At 35.1% G+C, this 23,498-nt stretch overlaps 1 protein-coding gene across 1 annotated transcript; it reads left to right on the forward strand.

Moving 5' to 3' along the window:
- The first annotated feature begins 4 nt into the window (after nt 1–4).
- On the forward strand, nt 5–22,689 carry Smp_084890 (putative ectonucleotide pyrophosphatase/phosphodiesterase). The gene is made up of 6 exons (XM_018799492.1): nt 5–294; nt 1,975–2,093; nt 2,910–3,078; nt 9,175–9,385; nt 20,419–20,491; nt 21,969–22,689. Exons 1-6 carry the CDS (start codon nt 15–17, stop codon nt 22,665–22,667), a joined length of 1,551 nt encoding a protein of 516 aa, XP_018651275.1. The 5' UTR covers nt 5–14; the 3' UTR covers nt 22,668–22,689.
- Nucleotides 22,690–23,498: the final 809 nt, after the last annotated feature.

Genomic DNA, 23,498 nt, shown 5'->3' on the forward strand with positions numbered 1-23,498 from the left:
TTCAGTTTCCCAATATGAACATTTACACATTTCTGTACATCTTAGTTTATTTATTCAATACGAACAGTTCAACAGTAACAACGACAATCTTAGATAATGACTCGTCAGGTTCTTCATCTCGTTTACTGGTTCTTCTAATTGATGGGCTAAGATGGGATGTAATAGCTGGTCATTTAGAAAATAATACTAATCGATTCGGATTTAAACGACTACAGAAAAATGGTGCGTATTTGCAGCGTTTCACTCCTGTATTTCCTGCAGAGTGTTATCCGAATATTTACTCACTATTTACAGGTAGGTACACAGTATTTATGTCTCATGTCTTATTTAGTTTATTTTTTTTCATGGTTAAATCCAAACATCTAAGCAAATACACAAAGCTATTTGCATATGCTAAGCCCTCGGTTACGTAAAGCATTTGAATGTCAATTCTATTTTCTGACTCACTGATCGAAACATACAAAATGGGCGTAAGTGTAGATCTATGACTTACTGGTTCAGCATTTCGTGTCTGAAACGATCAATTACATACAGTAAGTTGAATATAGCTCAAGGATTTGCGAATAAACTACCAAGTGGTTGGTAAATTAATATGATGATCCTAACCACTGATAGCTCTTATAAATCAGGAATTACTCTAGAGAACAAAATAGTCGTGTTGTAAAGAGATAAGAGGTGTAAAATCATGTTATTTATGATTGTAATATAAAACCATTTCATTACAGTATAAGTTAAGGCAAACATCTCATTTTGATTAGTAGTACATCTGAATTTAGGCAAAAAATGAAATAAAGTCCTATTGGAATCGTTGCTAACTTCGATTTTAAGTTATGTTCGATAGTTTTAGAAAACATTAAGTTCCTTGGTTTTCATAACTCCACCCACGAAATCGCAATATGACAATAGATGCCAACTGATTACAATTTTCTTTCACTTCACAACCATATAATAAACCAACCACCTCTCCCGTTTACCCAACTAATTCTAATGTCAGCAAAGGGTGGTTTTATACGAAAGCTGTCTTGAGATGTTACGGTAAACGTATCTAAACCATAAAGTCTATTTTTTAAAAGACAACTTCACTCTTTTTTCTGCAAACATACCCTGGCATGCCACTATTATTATATAGCAGCATCGCGTAATCCATACAGTTCAAGAACCAACCCCCACATCTCTATCATTGTTTTACTGAGCAGCGTTTGACTTAAAGTGTATTTCTGTCATCTTACTTAATGGCTATTTGAAATACTCCGAAAATCGCTCATAGTTGCTAAATTGGTATGTTTCATAAGAAAGTAAAAAATCAATAGGTGGTCGAGGGGGAATCAGTAGCTTCACATTAGTGAGGAAATAATTCAAGGTATATTTTAGGCTATACAGCTGTGTTATGAATTCTTTCATTTCTTAGTATTCCTGAACACCATTCCACTCGACAAGTTCCCAAATCAGAACATGGTTGAACAGGAACGCAGTTATATTCCAAATAACAAGGCTGAATGGAAGTAGGAATAAAAAAAAAGAAAAACCGTTAGTATATTTTATAATTTTTACATAAGAAGATTCCAGAGTCTTCTTCAAGCATCTGCTACCTCTGATTAAGAAACAGCCAACCAGCGTGCCCCAACGTAATCCTACACGGAACATGCTTTAATCCAACCTATAACTGGCTAACAAATTGAATTTCTCCAACTGCCTTTTTCCGACATATTTTTTAAAAATAAAACGTTCCTTACACCAATAGTCCCTCGTGAAATGATTATCATATTCAAGTGACTGGCTTCATCTCGAACAATTCCGTTAACTATCTAGTAGGAAGCTATAAATTTTTAATTAAGCAAAGTTAGGATAGTTGTTTTTTAATAATAACACGGACATAACGATCAGAAGTATTGTTATTATTTATCGCATATACAAACAATCTAGTTAGTTTCTTAACGCTCACAAATTAAATGATGCTCTGATTTTGGTTAACAGGTCGTCATCCAGTCGATCATGGAGTTATTCTGCCAACAACATTTAGTGAACATACAACTATTAATGGTAAGCCTATTCGTTCACAAGTTGAAGGTCTTTGGGAAACAGGAGTAAAACAAGTGAGTTCTTCGTTCTTTTTACACTCTTTATCTGATTTCATTTTTTCAATATTTTGTCACTAAGATAGGGTCCTGACTTTCACCTTTCTAGTCAGGCTCAAATCAGAATACTCTGGTTAGTCCGTTTCCAACTTGTCAAAACAGGTGGGCTCCAATGTTTTTATTATTGTACGTCTATTGTTCAGACTGCTGGAGAATACTTTATTTTCTCTCGAAATTTATTCTGATTTGAGAGGAGTATGGTAAAAATTATCTATGTTCAAGGAATATTAAACAGTAGGAAACACAAGTGTTATACTTCATTGCTGGTATAACTTAAAGGTGACTTGTTGTTCGTGATCATACTGTATTTATACTGTTTAAAATATCGTTTTTTCACTCAATCCAAGTTTGCAAATCCTCACTTTTGAAGTAAAATTGTCTACGACAAGCTAATCAAATAAACAGGTCTCCCTGATCAATTTACTAAGAGTCTTAAAAAAAGAACAAATGGGATCAAAGAACGAAGTATCCATGAATCAACATTGAAACCAAATCTCTAGAAGAAAATAGAGAATGAATACATTTTTGGTGTACTACTCGTACTGCTGTTGACTAACCCCATGTCACTCAATGTCTGAAACGAGGTAGTCTGTCTTTTTGTGTATGGTTTTACTTACAGTCAATGACTAATGTATCATATTTTGATGTAGCCTCCATTAACTGTTTTTCAAAGTGAACTTATGAAAGCCGAAAATAGGAGTATATTGTACTTTAGCATAAATGGTGACTAAATTATACTCATTTTGATTTTTTATTCCTTTTTTCCCTTCACAGAATAAAGGTGTTCATCTTTATCATTTGCCTATATGTTCTACTGAAGCTGGCACTGAAAATAGTTGGTATTGTGAACCGTATAGTCAAGAAGTTATGAATCCTATGCATTTGAATGCTACAATACAAAAAGCTGTGGATGGGCTAAAAAACGGCAGTGCGAATTTGGCAGGTATTCATTATATATATATAAAATTTTTGTTAACGTTTATTCATTATTTTGTAATCATCCGATTTTGTGACCATTCATCATCATCCTTACTGATTTCAACTGTCTTTTCACATTTTCACCTTATTAATTTCCACTCATAGTAAATGTGATATTGTAAAATGTAGTAATTTGAGCTAATCCACAGAGCTGTGTCACATCTCATTTTGTTTAACATTGAATGATAATTTTGATTCATCGTGCAAGACATAAAATATATATCTTGTCAAAAGTTACGAAATAACCTGTCTTGGTAGAGCTTTTTCCCTGTTAATCTCCTGGATATCCGTACTTCAAATACGTGTATCTTGTATTCATTGCACTTAAAAGATAGTTCCTAACAGAAAGCACTAAAATAAAAGTATTTTCTCAAAAACTACACATAACTACTACTTTTATTGTTTTTCCGATCAATGATATTTAAGTTAATAGATCAAATTAGTGTTTAGATTACTTCATATTTTAATCACTTTCTTTGTCATACTATTTTTTGCTTCGATAACTCAATGTTGAAAAAGACTAAAGATAACCCAACTAAATCATTTCAGCAGTTCATAAAATCGATGACTGTTGGTGGATTTTAATGTAATGGGAAGCTTTAGTCAATAATAGGTCCTTGCATATTTCACTACTATCAAGTATCACTCTGTATCGGCTTCTGTTGGTATTAGTTTCGTATCTCGTTAAAGTTGTTAGCTCTATACTCACTAAATTTAAAAAAATATAAATAAGTTACAAGTATCCAATCATCGACTTCTTCAAGAAGTTGTTTCTGGGTGATGGGATCATGGAGTTGGTAATACAGATGCTTCGCATAAAGTGAAAGAATTGTGACTCACTTATTACATACGGGTTCACGTTCTTGGATTTTAGTCACATTTTACTTCCATGAGCACTAACGATGCTACCCTTGTGATAAAATTAAATTGGGTAAATGGGGCTTTGAACTCCCGGTTTCAGAGCCTAAAGCCTAGCGTTATAACCAATAGATTATCGCTCCAATATACATAAAGTATTATTATTTAAACATGTAAATATTGGTACATAGGAGGCACTGAATATATATGCTCTACACTTCACTCAATTTGTGTGAGGACTAGGATACTTCCTGGTCACCCAGACTGAACGAGGTGGTTTTCTTCGGTGGGCCACTCCCCTAGCCTTTAACCTAAAGATCTAATCCACAAGGCGACTGAGCAACGTTAGGAGATACAATACCATAGTAACCGGTGAGCAACAATAGGTTCATACGCCATTTGTTTCCTCAGGATCCTGGAGCCAATGTTCACCATTGATTTGGAATTAGTGTTTTCCAACTTCCCTAGGTGGACCATCCGTGTCCACCAACCTGGTTAAAGCGCGGGATATTCGCTTTTGGTCTTCCAAATTTTGTAAACAACACCCGCGTCGCATGAAGGCAGTGAGTAGGACTTTAATGGTAGTAGCTGTATACTCATGGCCATGTGAGAGTATTTCAAGAGGGAAAGCTGACTCTCACCACCCTTGTCCGTACCAGGGCTCTATATACATAAAGTACTGAATTAAAAGTCCTTTAGATTTCTACGGGTCAAGTGATTGAACATTGAACTTAGTAGATAATTTCAGTCAAAGCATCTGTGGCTGTGTGTTTCAGAAATTGTGTATACGATTACGCTCAGAGACCTGAGAGTTTTAGTTGTTCATCTTACTTTACAGCTGTTTATTGTTACTTTCCTCACTATGACAAGTGGACAATCAAGTCTTCTTCGTGGTATTCAAAAAGTGATACGTTATTTGCTGATTGGAATTCCTTGGTGTTTTATTTGATCTAGAAGGATACAGATAGTGACTTGCGAAGTGTATTCCTATCATGTTTGTTGGTTTTTAAATGCTTCGAATTTCTCAATTTTTTTATTCCTCGTTTGTCATCTAAGAAATGGTTGTCCCCAAATGTCCTGGTACGGCCGAGAGTGGGGAGAGTCCGCTCTCCCTCTCGAAATACTCTCACATGGCCAGCGAATATATAGCCTCTGACAGGGAAGTCCTACTCACTGCCTTCTCGTGGCGGGGTTGTTGGTTTCGAAATTGAGAGGACGAAAAGCGAATGTCCGGCGCTTTAACCGGGTTGGTGGACAAGGCGAGTCCACCTAGGGGAGTTGGAAAACCCTGATTCCAAACCAATGGTGCACATGGGCTCCAGTATCCTGAAGGAACAAATGGCGTACGAATCAATCATTGATCACCGGCTATCATGGGACTGCATCTCCTCACGATGCTCCACTGCCTTGTGGACTAGACCTTTAGGTCAAAGGCTCTGGGTGTGGCCCCCTAAGAAAACCACCTGCTTCAGTCTGGGCACCTGGGCAGTATCACAGCCCTCACACAAATCGAATGAGATTTGTGAGGCGCATATTTATCTGGTGCTTCCTTGTACCAATATTTGTGTTTAAATAAAATAAAATAAATAATGTCAATAAAGTTGATTGGGACATTAAACGAGGCCCATTTTTCATGATCAGATGTTTTTGAACTATTTGGAGAATAAAGTAGACAATGCCATCGGAATACTGTTTTTCAGTTTTGTTATTAATTTACATCCTCTTGTCTCAGTGTTAATTATTCATCTATGTAGTTCTCACTTTTTTGTACGATGATCGTTACTATTATTATACATTAAAGTTCCTAATTAGTCAAGAACTATTTTTGCATGGTAAGTAAATCCGTGTGTGTGTGCGTGTGCTTAACATATAATTTTCTCTAACTACGTTTTCTAACAACGATCATTTTGTTCTGACTAATACTAGTTCATATTTCGTTCACAAATGTTTACTTGTCCTGTTCTCGTATTGTTTGTACGTGTATCTAATACTGACAGTTTTGATAAAGGTTTATATTCTTTGCTGTACTGTGAAAGTTAGTAGACGTGTCACCTTATGAATTCAGTTTCAGTTAGGTTCGGTCTTTCATTACGAATAAGATCTATGCTAACTTGACAAACCGAATGACGGATGACTACTCCACAATACTTGAGCGCTTATCCTCTTGACGATGGATAAGAGAGAAATATTGTAAGAACGATTTATCGGTGAAGACCTCAGAAAAAACTGCTAATTTACATTTCAAGTTAATTCAATTATAAATCGATTATTCAATGATTTCATCAAACAAAATAATCAACATTTGAACACAAAATCACGGCCGATTAATTAATTAATACAATAACAATGGATTGAAAATAAAAGGAACTAACTTCACATTGAATAAGCCGTTACAAATGAAAACACAGTGAAAGTCAATGAACCAAGTTCACTTTAAATCAATATGCAAACTTGAAGATTGATTTCTTCCTAAATGTAATATTTTGAGGATTCACCATCTACGACATATGTAATACTGTATGAGATGTTCTATCAATCAGATTCTCATTATTTTCGTGCAATAAACTAAATTTGCACGCTACTTAGGAAATACAGAGAGGAAAAAACCATCCGACCTTATTTAAAACATAAATGATTTATATCGTCATTAGGAATGGGCTGAACTGTCGCGTTATCGATATTAGGGACTGAAACTTGATTAAAGTTTGGTCCCTAGTATCAGCAACCTGATAACTCAGACCTTTTCTAGTACCCATATGAACATCATATCTATTGAATAGATTAGTGAATTTATGAGCTCGGTAGCTCAGTGGATAACGCGTTGGGCGTTTTGAGCAAAATATATGCTTACTGTTATCTTTTAGCTAGCTGAAAATTTTTTACATTGTAACGATGTGTATTTACAAAATATGGCACTGTAATTTGCTCTATATCTACATTTCTTGTGAATCCAACATGTCCACCGAGATGTTTATTACGTTTGTAACTAAAGTTTTCCCTCTGCTTATCAACATCGACTAAAGGGATTTAATCGGTGTCGTGACATTTTCATTATTTTCAATGTCTCTAATTTAAATTTAATTAGGTCATCACATATATATTTATGCTTACTGGCTTGTAAGCCTCATTATGTAAAGACTTTGTTATAATCTTAACTTTCATAGATATAACGAGTTTCAAACTTACACCTCACAGGTTGAAAGTTAAATTCACAGTTACTTCGCATAAGAAATGATGTGACATAAAAGCCTATTTTTACAAATTTGATAGGCTCGTGTAATATAAATGATAAGTAATGTAATTCACTAAGTACGAGTATATCAATTCTATTTCGAACCACCAATTTCTCCATAACGGCTAGTGTTACCATCCAAGTCATCAATCCTAACTAATTACTTGATAAATCATAAATTCATGGATAGCTATTAACTATCCAGACTTCGTTAAAGTTAATTTAACTATAAAATAAAAAAAATCTATTTGATCAGAATCATTTTCACTTCCTGTTCGAGTAGATAAAATTTTGGATCAATGTAAATTATTTAACCAATTTTTTTCTTTTCTAATTATTCCTATAGTTCCATATAGGATGCCTGTGTCATACAACTGAGTGAAATATCTATAATAATTCTCATCTCTTGTTTTGACTAACCATTCTGAGATGTTTTCCTGCTTTATTTTTTAAGAAATAGCTTGTCGATATCCAACAATAGAATTTAAAAATACTCCTAATCCACTTCGTACTAGTGTGTGCTCAATAGGTACTAGTTTTCTTATTCGAATTGTTGACCCTCAATAACCAGAAATCGGCTCAATTTTCAAAGATTTATGAACTAGTCTAAAGAATTTGTCCACTGATCATCTCTTTGTTTACATTGATTATTAGTTTTATTCAAGTTTGAAATTTTCAATTTTTCGTGTCTTCGGAAGGGGATGGGCTAGATTTAATTTCTTTTAAAATCATTGTATTTTCACAAACTATGCAACAGATAGATTTCAAAGAAATATCTTCATCTATACTGATAAGACAGTCTAAGTTAACAGTCATGACACATGTGTAGGAAAGTTTTACTACTGTAAGAGTATGTTGGATAGTTGTTGGTGGGCAGATAAGTAGCATTTTATCGTGGGTAAAATGTTTGCACAAATCACTTTAGTCGATTCAACTTATCATTGTAATCTTATAAATTGTTTTGCGTGTTCAGCTCAAAATACTCACACTTAGTCTATAAACTTTCCACATTTCATCGTTTTGATATACACCTATCACAACAATGGACTCTAATTATTGGATAAAATAAATCACTATTTTTTTAGTACAGGAAGTTGTAAAGAGGCTAAGGTTACTTAGACAATCATTGAAAATCTGAAGATAAGCAATAGTTGTTTCATTATAGTATAGGACTTCTCAATGATGCGCATTCACAACCTACCAGGAATCGGATCTAGAAACTTCACGACTCCAGACAAGGGTTTAACCTTCACAAATCACTGGTTTTGGTACCAAATAGGTGTATAACTTTCTTTTCAATTTGTAAAATCATTTACTCGATTTTGGGAGATCATTTTACTTAACACAGCATTTTGTGTGTTTTGACTTTTGTTTGAATCACCTTATTTTTAGTTATCTCACAAAATACTTATCATCTTATGATATAATATATGGATTTATCATTTTTAAGGGATTATACTTTCCAGTTGTTAAAGTCTGCAGAAGATCGGTAACTTTTTAACATATATGCACCCTGAGCGAATGGCCTCAATATTGTCACTTAGTCACATGTGTTTTACTAAATTTGGATAATAGTTTCGTGTGGACCTCGGGACACGCATTTTGTCATGTTCGGGACTAAACTAGCCGGATGTACCTATATGCTATTGTTGATGCTCTCATTAAGATTTAAACACAATCCTTTTGCTGTAAATATCAACGCGAAGCAGTGGTTATCTGAACTCAGTAGCTCAAGAAATAGCTCATTGGTTTTTGAAGCGAACAAAACTGGGTTCAGGTCTAAGTGTAAATTTTAACACTGGGATGCAGGTACATTTAGCTGAATGGACCTTAGATAGGGCGAAGATCAAGTACTGAATTCCGTAGCTACCCACCATCCAACTTTGATAAAAAAATATGAACTTATTCCATAATGAATAATACATATGTTGTTTTTTTGTCTACTCCTTTATATCTTTTTCCCTGTTTCAGTGGTATACTACGATGAATTAGATCGTATCGGACATAGATATGGTCCATTATCTAATGAATTAGTTCATAAACATTTAGTGTATTTGGATCATGTTTTAGACTATGCATTGAACATCATAGAATCTATACCAAATTTAAATTTAATGCTAACTTCTGACCATGGTATGGCTACAGTCTCACATCAAGCACATGCTGATCGTTATTTTAAAGGGTAAGATGAAATTTTTTTGTTTAAACAACCATCATCATGTTTTTTTGTCTATTTCTGCATCAAAATCTATTTCGCCTGTTTAATATACTTATTTAGTTCTGTGATAAAATGAAAATTTGTATTCTGAAATAACGATTTATTTTTACCATCGCTAAAATGTCCATAAAGTTTTTGACCATCGGTCTGGGCTGTGTTGATAGGTCCAGACTATCAGATTGGGGTCTGTGTGGTTCAAGATATTGACTGGCTTGGCTTATTATGGATCGCAGTTGCATTCACTCTTTATCTTATCCTAGATCTTTAGTTCCAGTACTGTTTTGTTTATATCTTGTCATTCTACCTTTTAAAACTATATTATCAATTATTAGTCTTTTTCTTTGTTATTGCAGTTAAAATTATTCCGACTACTTTGCTTTTCATCTTTTTAGTTTCATCTCGTCAGTCTAATGTGCTACGTTAACCTGGGATAACGCACATCTATGGTGAGCTCTGTGTTAATCAAAACTGACCGGTTGATTTTTTAAAATCAAACCTGGAATAGCAGTTTTACCACATAGTTATTAAAAGATATCATGAATCAAATTCAAGTCTACAAGTTTGTGAACTCTGACATGCTACGACGTAGTTTTCATGAGAGAGCCACTACAGTTACAGAAATACTAGAGATCATCAGTAGATACTAATTCTATTACCATACATTTTATCATAGATAATCTTCCGATCACAATCATCGAACTGTTCGGAATAATTTACATTTCATAAAATATCAGATTACAATTCAGTGTAGAAGTCAGTATAAGTTGTGATACATTTTTTGTCATATTATCCATAATAATAGTAGTAGTAGTAGCGCAATGCTGATTAGTATAGGGGCGGCCAAACCAAATCATGGCATCAGTGCTTGAAGTCACTAACTTCTAGTCTGAGCCATGTTGGTAGATGCAGACTACTTGGTTGGGGTCTGCGTGATTATCGTAACCAATGGTTGGAAACTGGGTGACATGACTCAGAACCGATCACAATGGCGTAGGTGTATACACTCCCTGTTTTCCCTTAAACTATGAGGATAAAATTGCTTCATATCTTTCTTCCTGTATTATATCCTTATAAACAATCTTTCTTTTACATATTACCAACATTAAATTAACTACTTCTATGAATTCGGTGTTCATCTTGTGCTAATGGGGTATGGCAACTTGGACCGATGCATATATGTGTCTGGTCCTACGTTGTAGCGGACTGACTGAGTATTGAGATGAACCTTTTAAACTGGAAAAAATCTTTCCTGGTCGTATTTTCTTCAATAATTACTGTTCTTGCTCATCTCCTTATTTTAACTTAACGCGAGCATTTTCCTTTGTGCTTTTATTCCCGATATCATCATTTTATTCTTGAGGCCCATTTTCTTACTGTCCTAATGTATTGGAATTTTTATTAGCTATAAATGAACAAGTAGGTAAAATCCTTTGCCGTATAATCTGCAAAACATCAATGCTAATCTAACTTTAATTTTATTTGAACTAATGAATGTAATATTTAGATGATATATTTCTGTGACAACCTGGAAACACTTAACGGCCGTTTCGCGCGAACGCTTAACCTCTGAATTACTGAGCCGGCTGCATCCAACGGTGTTAATGGTTGCGCAAGATCATGGATCGATTGAAGTTAGACATCAATACCGTTGGATGCCGCCAGCCCAGTGGTCTAGAAGTTAAGCGTTCGCGCGCGAGACCGTAGGTTCCTGATTTTGAGTCCTGCATGCAGGACGAAACGACCGTTTAATGTTTCCAGGTTTTCCATGATGGTCTAGCTTAGATTGACTCATGAGTTCAACTATTAAAATTACTACAATCTTCACAAATCCATATTCTGATATTTCAGTGAACTTATCCCACTGTTTTTAATATTCATTTAACTTTCCATCTCGGTTGCATCTTCATTATTTCATCATGAAAAATGTCCAATTTTCAAAATCAATTAGTTAAGTTAAATTGCTACTGAAATTCTTCAACTCCTTTTACTCCACTAAATGAGATCAGTATAGTATATTAGTAATCAAATAGAAATTATTATTGATCAGGATTTAATTTTAATACTCGACTATCAATTCGAAGTTTGTTTTCTGGCCTATCCATGTTTACATGACCTTCATTTTTGTGTTTTGTTTAGTTTAACATTTCGAACTTTATTTATGTAACACAACTGTAAATTGGATTTCGGCAGTAAGAACTGTGTTATTGTTTTATTGTTTTTTCCCACATTACTATTTACGCTTATTACACAATATTGAATAAAGTAAACGTAAGGCTGTGATGACGTGAAAGGGGATTGAATCAATCCATTATATCATATCCACAAAATCACTGACTTATTGACGTGGTTTTGCACGTAGTGATCTAAACTTTGTTACTGAATTCCTCAAGATGATAAAAATTGGTGGTTGAAAGTCTCAAATAACAAGGAATAGTCTTTTTTCTTGTGGTTAATATTATTGTTTAGTATCAATCCCATTTCATTGTTTTTCTTATTCCAATTTCTCATCTTTATTAAACGTTTTCTTTGATTGACTTCGTGTGCTATGTGGCACTTCAAACCGACATTATATATATATCGGAAAAATAAGCCATTAGTAATCCATGTCTCATTCCTTAGAAATTCAAGTCATTTTTTGACTAGTCACGGATACTTACCATTCGGTGAATTTGTGATTTACCCAATGTGTTACTTTTCCCTCTTGAAAATAGATATTGCTCTCGGGACTCTCAACTGGAAGTGTTGGGATGTGGGCGTATCACTTTTTTTCTTACAGAGTTCTACTTTCATGTGTATGTCTGTTGGTCTTATTTCAACAAATTCTTAAACTGCTGAAATTCTTAGTACTTTTATATTAGGTGTGTTATAAATGAAGTTGTTTTCACTGAATTTGTGTATAAAGTACTTTTTTGTAAATTAACTTGTTTACTTTTACTGTTTATTGTGTTTTTTCTCTTCAAGAATTAGTTAGGCATTTAATATCATGTGTATTAATCGACCATTACAAGTGTTATATATATCTATATTACTCAGTCTTAGGCTTTCATCAAATTTCTTTGATATATTATTGAAGACAACTTTAGCTGATATATTCAGCTTCCTGACGCTATACTGATTAAGAAATGGAATCAATAGCAACTTTTATCGATTAGTTTGCAGACATGTCAACACTCGACAAAATGAAAAGAGCATTTCCATTCACGCCTAAAATGTGACTCAATTTCAATAACTAATATGATAATGTCAACAAATTACTATGATTTGAAGGGAAAGTATCATCCGGCTCTTGTTATTAGGCCCTAAGCCCTTCAATTTATACATTCAGCTTTACACCAGCAGGTGGTAGATTCGAATTCCACCATATCTACTCAAATTTTAGCAGCTGAGCAATATCACTAAACCTCATACAATTGAATTGTGGTTTATATATAATTGTACATGTAAATCTGTACATGATAAATGAGTTATCTCTTACTTAAAGCTATAAAAACATTTCTAGATAAGAAATTCAAGAGTCCTCAGAAAAATTCATCAATAATTGAATGAATTGATATTGTGTACTGGACTTTATGTTACATTTTGTCTTCATATTTTATCGCACTTCAAAATAAATCAGTGTTTGTGCAAAATTGTGAACTTTCTGATTTATTGTCCTTACCGTGGTACTTTGCAACTCTGAACATTTTAAACATTGATTTTATGAATGGTGACTTTAAAAAAATCATTTAATACATCTGAACAGTATCACAGTATATTTTGTTACATTGTGTTTATGATGCATTGAACAAGCATACACATTTTGCCGAATAGGTTACGAGTATAACATTCAGTCTTTGGTAGGTTTACGTCTAGTTTAAAGGTACTTTGTTTGCTGGGGGAATGTTAGAAGCAGTAAGTGAGATCATCTAAAACAGAGAAAAACAATGGAAAAAGTGAACCAACGACTCGGTATGCATATAGAATACACTTACATTTAGTAACGAAAGCAATTACCAACAATCAAAAATAACACGAGCATGAGATTAAAACAATTCGACAATCGAAACAGGAAGTTGATAGTTTAAGGTTTTGAACGTGTTACAAAATTACAATTAATTTTTGAACATTACAAATATTTTTTTTGTGTCATATAGAATGTGTTCAATTTGTTTCAAACAACTATTACTGGTTGTGAAAGCAGTTAATGATTAATATGTGTTGTATGCATCCCCACAAATATTCTAATGTTCAACGAATTTAATTAGACTAGTGATAACCGAGCATCCTGTCTAGTTTTTCTCAAATAGTATAATTTACAAATGTATAAAGTGTTTTGAAGTTCCAACCTCTTCATCATAAATAATACACTAGCAGAATTTTTATTTGTTTCAAGTCCAAAACATACCTTAAGGGGAAGTACTTTCATCCATATCTCCATACATGTATTTGCTGCTTTGAATTGATTTCTTTTTAGCAAATTCGAATGATGAGATGTGATATATTATGATATTTGTTTGTTTTAATTACCCCCACCCATCCATAAATATACACACTGGGAAATATGTCATTACTTAGCTCTTGACATCAGTCAGTCAGCTACAACGTAGGACCAGGCACATATATGCATCGGTCCAAGTTGCCATACCCCATACGCCATTGTGATCGGTTCTGAGTCATGTCACCCAGTTTCCAACCATTGGTTACGATAATCACGCAGACCCCAACCAAGTAGTCTGCATCTACCAACATGGCTCAGACTAGAAGTTAGTGACTTCAAGCACTGATGCCATGATTTGGTTTGGCCGCCCCTATACTAGTCAGCATTGCGCTACTACTACTACTATTACTATGGATAATATGACAAAAAATGTATCACAACTTATACTGACTTCTACACTGAATTGTAATCTGATATTTTGCCCCCAAATGCCCTGGTACGGCCGAGAGTGGGGAGAGTCTGCTCTCCCTCTCGAAATGCTCTCATATAGCCACGCGAATATATAGCCTCTGCCAGGGAAGTCCTACTCACTGCCTTCTCGTGGCGGGGTTGTTGGTTTCGAAATTGAGAGGATGAAAAGCGAATGTCCGGCGCTTTAACCGGGTTGGTGGACAAGGCGAGTCCACCTAGGGGAGTTGGAAAACCCTGATTCCAAACCAATGGTGCACATGGGCTCCAGTATCCTGAAGGAACAAATGGCGTACGAATCAATCATTGATCACCGGCTATCATGGGACTGCATCTCCTCACGATGCTCCACTGCCTTGTGGACTAGACCTTTAGGTCAAAGGCTCTGGGTGTGGCCCCCTAAGAAAACCACTTGCTTCAGTCTGGGCACCTGGGCAGTATCACAGCCCTCACACAAATCGAATGAGATTTGTGAGGCGCATATTTATCTGGTGCTTTTTTGTACCAATATTTATGTGTTTAAATGAATAAATAAATCTGATATTTTATGAAATGTAAATTATTCCGAACAGTTCGATGATTGTGATCGGAAGATTATCTATGATAAAATGTATGGTAATAGAATTAGTATCTACTGATGATCTCTAGTATTTCTGTAACTGTAGTGGCTCTCTCATGAAAACTACGTCGTAGCATGTCAGAGTTCACAAACTTGTAGACTTGAATTTGATTCATGATATCTTTTAATAACTATGTGGTAAAACTGCTATTCCAGGTTTGATTTTAAAAAATCAACCGGTCAGTTTTGATTAACACAGAGCTCACCATAGATGTGCGTTATCCCAGGTTAACGTAGCACATTAGACTGACGAGATGAAACTAAAAAGATGAAAAGCAAAGTAGTCGGAATAATTTTAACTGCAATAACAAAGAAAAAGACTAATAATTGATAATATAGTTTTAAAAGGTAGAATGACAAGATATAAACAAAACAGTACTGGAACATTTGGGGGTCATTATTGCTGAGCGCTGCCAAGAGTCTCTGCATTTTATCAGCGTCTTCACCAAACAGGACTATTTAATTTGCGTATTCTAAGTCGATAAGTGGACCTCCTGGTAGGAGATCAAATCCTGAAAATTCAGTCGACGAGAGCGTTATTATTGCGAAACCAAATGACAGTTCGCCATAAGCTCTGACTCGACTGGTAGTGTTCGAGTAAAGAGCCCTAACAAGGTTTGTGTACTTCTGAGGTTTACCTTTCAATGACAGACACTGCCACAGAGCCTCTCGGTCTACATGGTCAAATGCTGCTTTTAAGTCAAGAAAAACTATCATTGTTGGACGCCGGTAAGGACGCCTGTGTTCTGAGATCTGACGAATAGTGAATATGTGGTAAATGCAGCCACGACCAGTTTTGAAGCCAGCCTGATTTTCTCGTGTTTTCAGTCCATGAGCCTCTATTAGTTGTCCGATAATTATTGAGGCTAGTATTTTAGATGCTATAAAAGTCAAACTAATCCCTCTATGGTTATCACAAGACTATTTTAACCCCTTCTTATATATTAGGACAGTAAGTGATTGAGACCAGTCAGATGTGATTACGTCCAACTCCCAGATTTTAGCTAAAATATTAGTCAACGTAATCGCTAAAATTGGACCACCATATTTAAAGACATCTGGAGCCAATCTATCTGGACTAGCTGCTCTTCCTTGTTTCAGATTAGCTATAGCCTTTTGAACTTCAGCTAGAGTCGGGGACCTACTTCAATGTTCCATTCAGGTTTTCTGGAAATGACGGGTAACTGTAGAGTTGCTGAAGGCCAGCTAAACTGTTCTCTAAAGTGTTCCGCCCATCATTCTAAACGTCTGGGCTGAGAGCAGATAAAAGTCTCGTCTTTTTCCGATATTGTCTCACTTACACTTGAATTCCAGTTCCTTTCATTAGTCTCAAAAGCTGTCTAGGGTTACCTGCAACCGCTGCCTTTTCCATCTTGTTTGCTTTCGTTGCCCACCACTGCTCACGATCGTTCCTTAGACTTTTGGTTAACCTGGATCTGATTTGCTTTCGATCTTCATCGTTTTCAGAGCTTGATGGGATGAGTTTACGAGAATCCATCAGTGTAATAGACTTAGAAGAAATCCATTGGTTTTTTGGAACCCTATGGTTTAAATTACTAATAGATGTTACTGCTGTTTCAACAGCTGTTCGTATATCTTTCCATGTAACGTCTGGGTCAGCTTCGTTTTCAGATTTACCTAAGTGTGACCTTAGTTGCTCCTTGAATTTACATTTAGCTTTCTCGTGCTCCAGTTCAATCCTAATGGGTCTTTTTAATGTGGTTTTTCTGCGTCCAGTGAGGCGCAAACAAATGCGTGCTCCTATTAAAGCGTGATCAGAGTATAAATATGTATTCCAAAACGAACGACAATCTATCGAGCCTCTCCAACGATGAATGATGGCAATATGGTCTATTCGAGTCCATCGTTGGTTTGGTGCAGGTGGTCGTCATGTTAGATGATGTCTCTCCTTATGCCTAAAATTAGTGTTTGCTAAAAATAAACGATTGTCTGAGTATAGTTGCCACAGACGATCACCATTATCTGTTCGCTGAACCGGAATACAAAAATAACCACCTAAATGTCTTTCTGTTTGATTTAAGCTACCTACTTGGGCATTAAAGTCACATCCTTCGAGTAATATGTCTGAGCGCTTAGCTTTTTGAAGAAGTTCAGAGTGCTTTCTGTAAAAGTCACCTACCACTTCATTCAGGCTACAGTCAGTAGGAGTGTAGGCAGAAACGACAAAAATTCAACGACGAGTGTCCCTATCCTTTCGATTTCTTACGTAGCCGTTTAGCCAGGCAGCACATAGGTAATTGTTAACGGGGACTCACTCTAATAGTGCTTGTTCTACTCTCGTACTAAGTGCTATGCCTACACCTGCAAGTCCACGAGAAATAGCCATCGGGTTGCCAGATAAACGGAGGGTGTATCTCGTTGGCTCTTCGTTTTGGCGAGGTGAGGTCATGTGAATGAACACACTAGGATCCTGTATGCGAATTTTGGAGACACAGTATACATCAATGGTATGAGATTCTAGGGTTTTAGCCAAGGAGATCTGCTGACCGATGTGTAGTTTGGAGCGCTGTTTCAGTAGACCTGGAACAGTGTTTTGCGCACTAGAATCGTTGGCTATGGTGACACTTGAGAAGGAATCCGAAAGAGGAAGTTTAGTGTTGAAAGTCGAGGTCGAAGGAGTAATAAGAATTGGAGGAGACTGATTATGAATATATTGATTTTGAGTGCCGTTAGAGGTATGAGGGGAGTTATCACTTCCCGGTTGCCCACACCGTGGAAGAGTGATATTGACATTACTGTAGGCAATTGTCATCCGAGTGGATCTGAGGTTTCTCACTGACTAACTGTGATTTTAGAAAAAAACAGAAGTCTTACTTTCTCCATACTACTCCTACTTCAATAGTCTCCGTACTTTTCCACCAAACTAGCAGAAATTCCTTCGTCAAATTCTCTTGCCAAACGAAAACGTGCTTGGAGTCACTAACTTCTGATCTTGACTAGGTTGGTAGACGCAGACTACTTTGTCGGGGTCCACGTGACCATCGTAACCAATGGTTGGAGCCTCTGGGTGACATGGTTCATAATCGATCAGTGGCGTAGGTTTATACACTCCCTGTCTTCCCTTAAACCGTGAGATTAAAATTACTTTGTACCTTTCTTTCTACAAAGTAATTCTTTCTTTATTATATCCTTATATGCAATCATTTTTTATACATTACTACCATCGAAGTAACTACTATGAATTTGGTTTTCATCTTGTACTGATGAGATATGACGACTAGAACTGATGCATATATGTTCCTGGTTCTGAATTGTAGCTGACTGACTGACTAATTGTCCAATGAACTACCAGGCATTGATCATTTCATGATAGGTCTTTTCTAACTTACGAAATATTTTTTAAAAACCACATATGATTATTTTGTATTTTCACAGTTGTAATCATGAGTCAATTGAAGCTAGACCACCATCGAAAACCTGGAAGCACTGGACGGCCGTTTCGTCCTATTATGGGACTCCTCAGCAGTGCGCATCCACGATCCTGCACTCGCGAGATCCGAACCCAGGACCTACCAGCCTCGAGCCGAAGCCCTTAACCGATAGACCACTGAGCCAGCATCCAACGGTGTTAATGTCTAACTTCAACCAATCCACGATTTTGAGCGACCGTTCACCAATTCTCTTCAGTGAGCTGATATCTCTACAACAGACCTGGTATTTGTTGATTGTTCTATGCTTCTTTTTTGTCAAAGGGATTATGTAGATATTGCCATGATGACTTAGTTGTACATTGATTTTCTACGAATTATTTTGTTTTGTTAAGTCACATGAATCAATGTAGAATAACAGTGAATCAGTAAAAATATCTCTATTGATTCCTATGTACTAATGCCTTTTCTCTGGTAACGTAATTATTGTTCATGATTAGTACAGAATTTTAATTCTTTTTTACGTAGTTAAATGTTTCTTTGTAATTTTTAAAATTTACTTGCTGTACAGTTGTCAATTAAAATTGATGATAATTATACCTAAAAATAACAACAGTTTTTAAAATAATAATATTTAAACGAAATTCTCCTTGAATCTGTGTTCCGATAAATCTAACCGACTGGTGTATAGAGTTATGACAGATGTCAGGCTTCTCGATACAAGTTTGGTAGTAGTGGAGTAGAAGGGATATATTTTCATTGAATGAAATTTACTCTTTTAGGAGCCTTATCTCGTTTCGTTGTTATGTGGGCTATATGAAATGGTGATTGGTTGTTTTCTCAGACAAACGACTGTTAGATAGTCTGACAAATATATGATGTGTCATATATCTCTTCCCCTGACCATTTGTACATACTCGATTGTTAGCTAATACACGTGCTAGTCAGACGGAACACGCGTTCTTGATTTGAGTTATGTTGATACCTTGTAGAACAGTGCTCTGAGTATCTAGTATAGAGCAGACAAATCGTTCATTGTTCGTCCTAAGGAATTCAGTGTCCTATTAGTGTAAAGGAAATATTATACAGGTTATTTCATAAGATGCTTGTCGCCTTTAATTTTGGGAATTATTTTAACGTACATTTAATAAAGCGTTAGGGTACAACACGTCTAGAATTTTAAACTTTTGATGTTAATAGATTGTATTAATACCATCAGCCCCCCTCCTACACACTCAAGCACAACGTAGTTTAAAGTTAAACATACTAATTAGTACTTTATGAGTTGAGAAAAATCTTCGCGCCTTGTTTCACAATTCTTAAAACCATTTATTGACATTATTTTTTCTTCATTATTTAATGACTTCAGATTGTCACGGTTGAACTCATGAGTCTATCTAAGCTAGACCACCGGAAAACGTTTTCACCACAGTATGAGACTCCTCAGCAGCGCGCATTAGTGAACTCACAACCAGAGTCGAACCCGAAACCCTCGGTCTCGCGCGCGAACGCTTAACCTCTAGGCCGACATCTGGACGCGTTAATATCCGACTTCAATCAATCCATAATCTTGCTCAACCATCATCCGTTGCCTACTCTGGATATCTGTTTCACATCTGACATGGTTTAATGAACTCCACTGGTCACAGCTTCTTACTAGAACTCCAGAAGTTACATCTCAAAGCAAGTCACTAGTGAGCACATGAATATTAGTAGTATAGGAGATTTGTGGAGATTTTAAGATTTAAACAGTTTAAATCACGAATAGTATGTCCATATTAATTTTATTGACGTATAAGACATTCTTACATAAGTTGAATTCAAAAGAGATAATTAGTTGTATTTTGTCTTATATATATATATATATATATATATATATATATATATATATAGTTGAAATGTGTTCATAAAATCACTTCATACAGTTTTTCCCTCTGTTTATGTTTATCTAGTAATAATCAGTTATTTAGCAGGATATCATTGTACAAAAGCAGTATGGATCTGGACATTTTGTATACTGGTAGAGTTATTGTACCTGTTGTACAATCACTCATCAATTTTTAAAGATAATATATTTTTTGTTGTTACCTTTCCTTGTTTGTAGGACAGAATTAGATAGAGTACTGAATCGTGGAAGTACATTGTGGATCTGGCCTAAACCAGAATTTGAAAACAATGTAAGTTGTTATTAAGAAAATTCAATACACTTTTTACTGCTTATCTGTCATTGCGTTTAACAATTTAATCCCCATTTATCTAGTTTGTCTTCTTATTTTTTTTTCTGAAAAAATTGTGAATTGTTATCTTAAAGTCTAGTATGCAAATTTACATTCATGTGGGTTGTGCTATCATTATCCTACGTTTGATTAATAAGATTAAAGTTGGTTTCTTTCTGCATTAAGTATTTCGATATTTAGCATCCCAAATAGTCTCGTGAGTAGCAACTTTGAGCCAGCTTACATTTATACCAGTCTTTACATTAATTATGGTGAACTGATTTGTTCATCAACCATATTGTATTTTTGCAGATTATCTACTAATCATCATTTTAACAAGTAAAGCATGATTATAATCATAAGTTTTATAAAAACCCTTCTCTATAATAGCTCAAAACCAAATGGAGATATTAATATTTAGAGTGATGGCTTTGTAGTTAGAACACTGTACTTCCAATTAGTAGGTTATTGCTTCCAATCCAACTTCTCAGGGAGTAGTTTTTTTATCCCTCACCCTAACCGTCTGACTAAAATGATAACTTCATAAACCTGTACTGGGTAACTGTTACGTCTCGCCGGTTAGAACGCTATATTCGCTTCCCTAAACTAGTTCCGTACCCCCGAGCTAGAACTACTCAGCGACTTGAAGACCAGAGAAAAGGTACAAAGTGTGAGGGAAGCACTTTACTACAGGGTTCCTTTATATACAGAAAATACAGAGATTTTATAGTAATCTAAGAGACCTTGAGTTTTACCGAAAGTTCTAGAATACTGCTAAACATAGTAGCAGTATATTAATCAGCCAGTCAGGATCTCCACATGTGACTTTTTCATCCTCGTTATTTTGGTAACATAACTTCACATAACTTCTAATTAATCGCTGATTGGTTGAAAATGCTCCTTGATGACCCATGAGCTTGTCATGTCGCTTGCGAGAAAATTGCAGTCATCCCAACAGTAACCAAGTTACATTTCTATTAAGTTGACAACTTTTACCCCATCCTGTTGACTAGTTGCAAGTATCAATACATAAACATCAATTGAAAAGGAACCTAAATAGTACGCCAAGGTGGGAACACAACGCTCTGTGATTATCTTTTAAACCAACAATTTCATAAAAAAGAGAAAGTTTCCGAAAGATCAGTAAAGAAAATTTACAACTCTCTAAGGAGAACAAGTAGTAAGGAAGTCTAAGATTTTGAGTGTATCCTGGTCATTTTCGTTATGTATTTTATTCAATATGACGTTTTTTTCACTATAGCATACATTTGAGTTCTAATTATATAGATTTAATTAACAATCATTGAAAAATGAATCTGTTAATAGGAGAGTGATATTTCTTCATATATATATTCATAATTGATTATTTTGAGTTAACGTTATTGAGTAGATTTTCATCTTCACAGTTGCTCTTTTTTTTCATCTTCAAAACATTCAGGTGTATAATCGTTTACTAATTCAACAAAGTAAATCTCCTTTCACTGTATACAATTCATCGACCATTCTTTCACATTGGGAAATTATGACAAATAACAATAATAATAATTCATTATTGCCACCGGTATTGTTAATCGCTTCACCGAATTATATATTTCATTCCAAGGCATGGCCATTAAATATGAGTCATTACAATTTAATCGATCCCAAAGGAATGCATGGCTATGATCCAGAACTACCTGATATGCATATTCCATTATTTATTTATGGTCCAAATATTAATCGTGGTGTTCAATTAAATTTTACCAAAGAAATTCGTTCAGTTCATATACATAGTTTAATGGCTTATTTAGCATCGATTAATCTGCCAGATTTTCGTTCACTCGATTTATTCAAACCATTACTTTCACACAATTATTATCATCATCAGTTGTCACCTGTGTTGAATAATTTCTATTGGCCATTGAATGACAAATCATCATCATCATTATCATTTTCTTCAACATTATACGGAGATCGTTTTATGGTGAATTTTCTAATCGTAGCAGCAGCGTTAACCTGTTTCTTTGTGCTAATTTGCGCTTTCATCATATTAGCCTATGTTAGATGTCGTATTTCATTGACGACTACACGTGTATTCGGTTATCAAGATGATTTAGACAAGGAATTAGTTAAATCTGAGGTACTTTCTGAAGCTTAACTTCTCGGTCATACCGTGTTCTATACCAATGTGTACGTGTGTTCCTTGTCCTTCTTTCAACTAGTCTTTATCCCGTTTGGTTAAAGAAGAATACATTTATAGCACTCAGGTTATTTTTATCTGATTACAGACCATATATCTTTTTTTTTCGCTAAACTACTCTTATTGTTTCCATAAACTTTTTGTGAGATCCATTCCCAATAGATTATGAACTGACCAGCACTCAATCTAACTGTGCGCCTCCACAATAATCCTTTCTCTTCTCTAGACAGATAACCACTATTTTATAGAATATATATACATGAGATATTTCTCAGGATGTTAAAATGGTTACTAATTGTCAATATGACTATAACCGCTTTTTAATGTAGCAATTATACTACTATTACTACTAATAGGTGTAATGATAATATCAGATTAATAATAATAACAACCATTTTTTGATTATTAGTACCTCATACTCAGTATAATATTAACATTCTTTTATTAACCGAACATGTAGTACCTTCGTTTCTGCACTTATTACGCCTTAGAATTTCTGTATGTGTATGCATGCGCGCTCACCTGCCCAACTAATCATTCATTGTATGCATGTATCTTCTACTTCACCACCTACGCCTACAAACTTATATACCAATTCTACAGAGTTGGTTTTTTCTTAATTTGAGATTTAATATTTGTTCAATTATTTTGCTTTATTTGCCTTAGTGATTTCGATCCTAGTTCTCGACTTTCTTTCATTATCATTATTATCGTTATTGTTGTGTATTTTATAGGAAGAAAACAAAAGAAAGAAAAAAATGTACTATTTGCCTAATTTACTTCCCCTCC

The sequence above is a fragment of the Schistosoma mansoni genome, chromosome 3, assembly GCF_000237925.1.
Source record: "Schistosoma mansoni strain Puerto Rico chromosome 3, complete genome".
In the NCBI taxonomy this organism is placed as follows: Eukaryota; Metazoa; Platyhelminthes; class Trematoda; order Strigeidida; family Schistosomatidae; genus Schistosoma; species Schistosoma mansoni.

Excerpts from the sequence above, each read along its gene's own strand:
- Smp_084890 (XM_018799492.1), top strand. The coding sequence starts at position 15 with ATGAACATTTACACATTTCTGTACATCTTAGTTTATTTATTCAATACG. Across the intron at positions 295-1,974 it reads TATTTACTCACTATTTACAG|GTCGTCATCCAGTCGATCAT; the intron begins GTAGGTACACAG and ends TTTGGTTAACAG. Across the intron at positions 3,079-9,174 it reads CGGCAGTGCGAATTTGGCAG|TGGTATACTACGATGAATTA; the intron begins GTATTCATTATA and ends TCCCTGTTTCAG.